This window comes from Rhagoletis pomonella, unplaced genomic scaffold (genome assembly GCF_013731165.1).
Source record: "Rhagoletis pomonella isolate Grant_MI unplaced genomic scaffold, Rhpom_1.0 Rhpom_scaffold_08001, whole genome shotgun sequence".
Lineage (NCBI taxonomy): Eukaryota > Metazoa > Arthropoda > Insecta > Diptera > Tephritidae > Rhagoletis > Rhagoletis pomonella.
In genome coordinates this window covers 2,205-7,438 of record NW_023466527.1, presented here as the reverse complement: position 1 = coordinate 7,438, position 5,234 = coordinate 2,205, and the positions used below count along the sequence as shown (strand labels likewise).

Below are 5,234 nucleotides of genomic sequence, written 5' to 3'. Positions count from 1 at the left end.
TTACAGCGATTATGATAAACGAAAATAGGGATGGGCGTTTTGTTACATACTGAGATCAGTGCGTGTGAAATGCGGACATTGATTCATGCTGCAAGTAAAGAACGGTTAATTTCTACAAATTTAAAAACGCTTTAGTTCAAAACTTACCACATGTTTGGTATTTTATGCAATACTTACGGTTCTATAATGGTACCATATGGATCGATCTAGGTCAGAGTTTTTTTGGCTTTTCTTTTTCTTTTGTGGGCATTTTCAACGAGTTCTTTATTTAATTTTCGTATTTTGAAGAACATTCTTGCCCTGAAAAATAATTTTTTTACTTTAATGTCGCATTGAATTGTTGCAGCATGCTCAATGTGAGTTTTTACAAAATCATTTGTAATGAAAAAGCCATCTTCGTTCAATGCCTTAAAGACTGACTCAAGACTTCGCATATGGACCATCATAGAGGAGCTTGGTAGGGATAACCCACCCTCATTAAGGTGATCCGCCCAGGAGAATGAATGGTCGTCATTGCTCCTGAACGACGTGCTGGGAATGTCATCCTGCAGCTTGTGGCAAATATATCCCGCTAAATGCTCGAGTCCGTCTAGCTCCAAATCCTCGAATTCCGCTTCTTCAACCGGCCACAGTTCTGCATTAGAGCTTAAGTTTTTCAGCAAAATACCTGTAAATATGGTGAAATATATATGTGCGATTATTAATAAAATATATTTTTATATTTAAGCCGAATGAAATAGATAAAAAATTATTTTGAATTACTTGTAAGCGGAGGCTGCGTGATTTCTATGTCAGGCGTATCATCCTCTTCTACATTAGCAGAATCGGATAATACGCCCTTGTTGTGTCCTAGCAGGTATAGTCGCAGACGGTACTTGAATTCCTGTTGGTCAGGGTGATCATGTACGCTTATATAGCAACCTGTATGCTTTAGGACTGGCAGCATACAACGATATTGACTTCGCAATATCCTCTTCCGCCCATTTTCGTCGCTTCGACCCAGACTTCAGCTTCGCTATCTGCCCTTTGGTGAAGATGGAAGCTAGTGCATCTTCCACATTTTTCATTTGGGCAGCCATTTCATCCAAACGTTTTTGCAGTGACTCCATTTTCCATGCGTGTCTCTTCAATTGCAGGTCGGACTCCCGCTTCAATGTAGCGAGCTCGGTGCACTGCTTTTCGGTTTCCTTTTTGAGGTGTGAGTGAATGTCTCACTTCAAATAAGAGAAATATAAGATATTATTACATTTACACATAAAGATCTGTTACTTATTAACGTACACTTCCACTTTCAACACTTCCACTTCCTGAAGATCACTATCATAGTAAACACAGTTACGGATAGGTGACGTCGAAGCATCAAGAGTACCGTCCCTGGGCCGATATACTTTATCGCCTTCATTTAAACCAACTAATAAACCACTGACATTAATAATATAATATTTATAGTATAATATTTGCTACCTTCGCAATTTTGTAGCTCAATGATCTCCTCAACGCTGTCATTTTGTGACTCACACACCGGAGGAGGATCTATTTTCCACTCAAAAATGGTTGGCATGGCGTCGCGGCGAAGCGATGGTCGACTAGCAGTTCCTAAGTCTTTTATTAGATATCGACATATATAAGTAATGAAAATAAATGATAGTTACTCATGTAATCCTTATCCGTAAAGTGCTTCATGCATATTACGCTGGTGTCTAAATTGTATGGCTTCTCCTGCCGGCAGAACTCTACCCACTTTCTGGCCAAGGCGTCGTCGCGGGGAAACAAAAAAAAACTGCATTTAGGGCCTTTACCCCTACGGCTGCTGCAATTCAACACACGACACGACATTTTTATAAAGTTTTTATTACAAATAAAAAGTTTTTTACTTCAGAACGCACGAATTACTTCGATTTTTCACTAGAAAATACACAATACGTTTGCAATACGTTTGCACTTGTTTATAAACAAAAAGTTTGTTTACGTATTGCCATAAACGTCAAAGTCGGCAAAACCAAAGTAGCGGTTTCGGGAATGCGCCACCTTCAGTTCATTACACCATGGCTACAACCTGTAGTTGTTGAATCATGGACGGTATAGATGCATGTGTACTCGTCCCCTTTCTTCTCACCCCCTCTCTCCAACACGCGAGCAGAATTGAATTCAATACTTGAACTGTGTAAAAGCAGTCTAAGCAAATCGATTTTAGTTTGTAGCTTATCAACTTTACGCGATATTTTAAATGGATGTAGCTTTTTTTTTATGCTAATCATACACACATACACATTTCTGCATACAAATGCACTATGAGATATATGAAAAACGCAAGTGCGTTAAAATATCTATTTGTTACACATTTACATTATAATGGCTAATTGTTGTTCAAAGCAGATTTATGTTGATCAAATTAATCTTAAGGCTTTACGTAGTACTCGTAGAAAAATGTTTGTATGTTAAATCAAAGTAAATATGTAATACACCTAACACCACAAAAGTATCCAGGTTTGCCCACTTCAATTATGTACCTACACAAATGTATAGTAAAAAATTTTAATATTTTTACCACAGTCGTATATGATTAAAATTAAAGTAAAGCAATATAACTAAAAAATGCTGTATTGGTGTTGGTTGATTTTTCCGACAGAGTGGTAAGATGATTTATTTCGGAACGAATTGCCGTCATCCCTTGTCAAGTTTGGTTTGCAGACAAATCGGTTTCGGCGTTGTGCTGTCTTTAAACCAATTCGAAATTCATGCGAATAATTTTCTTTAAAATACCATTTACAATGAAACCTCAAAGTTAAAAATATTTATTTTTGAAACATTGAGTAATATTCAATCTAGACGTAACTTTATTAAAATGTACTAAATAATTAAAACTTCTGGTGGCGATGGTTCTGCCGTGCTTGTGATTTGCATCGGACCTTGCCGCTGAATCTGTTGTTGTTGTTGTTGTTGTTGTTGTAGCGGCTGTGGCTGCGCTGGCTGTTGCATTTGCGTTTGAGGTGATACTGTTGATGGTCGAAAAGCATAAGGACTTGGCACATATATAGATGTGGATGGTGGAGGCATACGCGGCGGTGGCATTGAATGCATCGAAGTTGGTGGCGTCATGTGTGTTGGCGGCGGCATTGAATGCATCTGAAGTGGCTGCGTCATGTGTGTTGGCGGAGGCATTGAATGCATCTGAGTCGGTGGTGTCATTTGCGGTGGTGGGTGCTCCATGTGCGGTGCCAACTGTCCCTGTGCTGTTGGCATTGGCATTGACATTGACATTGGCGCTGGCATAGGAGTATGTACATATGGATTAAAGCCAGGTGGTGGTGTGTGGTACTGAGGTCGTTGGTACTGATATGGAGCAGTGTATGGTGAACGGTAGACATGTGTGGGTGGCGGTCTGGGGTGATATTGTTGATTGTAATGCGAGTGTCAGCTGCCGGTATTTTGTTGAGGATAGCTGCGCGGTGTATACGGCGATTGTGATCCAAAACGTTCTTGCCTCTTTTGATAATTTCCAGATAGATCGTTTCGCCTACTACCGCTGGGCCGTTCCCGCCTTTGTTTAGTTCCATCAAAGGCTGTGCTTAACCGACTTCGTTTCATCGGATCTTTATCCTTATCATCAGCATCAGCATCAGCATCATCGTCTTTGTCTTCTTCATCCTCCTCCTTAATACTCTGCCTCCGATGTTTCCTAATTTATGGCGTGCTTCACGCTCCTCCTCATCGTCTGAGTAATCTAAATACCGCGGTGGCGGTTCTATATCGTTCTCCCATGATGCATCAGACCCACGCATTTTCGTAAGACTTGAAAGTATTAAATATTGTGTATGCTCCGATTTGGGCGCTACATAAACCACATCTCCAATATTTATACCTTTCTCGTGTATGTGTTGATTTGTATTAAAACGAACACAATACAGTGGATCTGCTACTTGACCCAACAAGCACGCGTTTTCCTTGTTCTAAAAAGAGTACAGTTTCCAAATCCAGTAAGATCGAGTTTGGCAATGCGCTTACCAGTAACAAGTGATCTACAATGGAATGCACCCGACCAAATTCAATACACTCTTCGGCGGGCATTGATATCTGTAGGTCCTGAATAGGTGGTAAATCGTTAAGTTTCTTTACCGTCGTTATCCTCGTAATCATCTTCATCACCATCATCATCATTATTCTCATCATCAATGGCCTCAATACGCTTGTTGATGTGTTTTGCAATTTTTGTTAAATATTCCGACTCAGTTTCCGGTCCAGATTCCGAGGATATGGTCCCGCTAGAATCGGACTTAATTTCGACAATCTGCGAGCGGTAAGTTTTGTTAATAGCTGCTACAGGTACCTCGACTACTGACTCAGCTTCCGACGCGCTCGATATCGGTTCATCAGAATCGGAGCCGTATTGTGAGAGCAAACCAAGGCTATATGATGAAGCTGAAAAGATAAGATTAACTAAATGAAATGACAGTTGGCCCCAATAAACAAGTTAGTTATACTATACCTTTGGCTGGCATCAACCGCTTTCCATTTGATATGACACTCTTTTCTGTTTGCGTTATATCCATAACTTCGATAACATCTGTGTCCGGCGCCATCCCAGCATCGGTTCCATCAACTATTACTACAGCATCGGAACTGGGCTTGGCCATCGCTTCCACTTCTAATGCTGATGTTTTGTGGTCTAAATCATCACTGGCCGGAACGATTTGAATAACGGATTCAATCATGAACGAAAGACACAAGATCACGCGGGAAGGAAAAAACGAAATTATTCTTTATCTTATGTGTACACACGTTGTCACAAGCGAAAATGAAGAAAATTGCAGTAAAAAGCCACCATAAGATTGTAAACAACGAAGAAATGTAAACAAACGGCTAATTTCAAAATCGTTCAACTTTTTTCCTAAATGCGATTCTAACGGGCTAGTCTCCTGCCCGCGTGATCTTGTCTTTTTGGTTCATGGGATTCAATTACTACCACTTTACAAATTTTTGCATGATTTTCAGCATTGTTGGTTTTCTGGATTTCTTCTATTGAGCTGGGCACGTACATAATTGACGCTGCTTTCATTACGCACTCATTAGATACCCCACATAAAACTTCCTCACTAACCTTCTCCACTACCGGTGCTACATAATCAATCAGTGCGCTTGTGTCCATTTTCAGCATTTCGCAATCATTAGTGTCCTCACCTAGAACTTCCTTAGTAACCTTCGCCACTTCCGGTGCTATACACTCTACCAGGGGG

At 40.3% G+C, this 5,234-nt stretch overlaps 2 protein-coding genes and 1 pseudogene across 3 annotated transcripts in view; all 3 read right to left on the bottom strand.

The window, feature by feature from the left end:
• Positions 1 to 49: 49 nt before the first annotated feature.
• On the bottom strand, positions 50 to 1,741 carry LOC118755940. 2 transcript variants are annotated; one of them, XM_036490733.1, is made up of 5 exons: positions 1,465 to 1,741; positions 1,282 to 1,411; positions 763 to 1,214; positions 473 to 667; positions 50 to 88 (listed from the first exon to the last, which is right to left on the bottom strand). In XM_036490733.1, exons 3-5 carry the CDS (start codon positions 944 to 946, stop codon positions 84 to 86), a joined length of 384 nt encoding a protein of 127 aa, XP_036346626.1. In that variant the 5' UTR covers positions 947 to 1,214; positions 1,282 to 1,411; positions 1,465 to 1,741; the 3' UTR covers positions 50 to 83. The 2 variants fall into 2 exon arrangements, with proteins under 2 accessions (XP_036346626.1, XP_036346625.1); XM_036490732.1 differs by having other exon boundaries at positions 55 to 667.
• A 1,031-nt stretch (positions 1,742 to 2,772) lies between these two features.
• Positions 2,773 to 4,783, bottom strand: LOC118755942 (annotated as a pseudogene).
• Positions 4,784 to 5,127: 344 nt separating this feature from the next.
• LOC118755941 (bromodomain-containing protein 9-like) overlaps positions 5,128 to 5,234 on the bottom strand; it is a 1,692-nt gene continuing 1,585 nt past the window's right edge. The window contains 1 exon segment of the mRNA XM_036490734.1: positions 5,128 to 5,135. Within this exon segment, the coding sequence (XP_036346627.1) occupies positions 5,128 to 5,135 (8 nt within the window).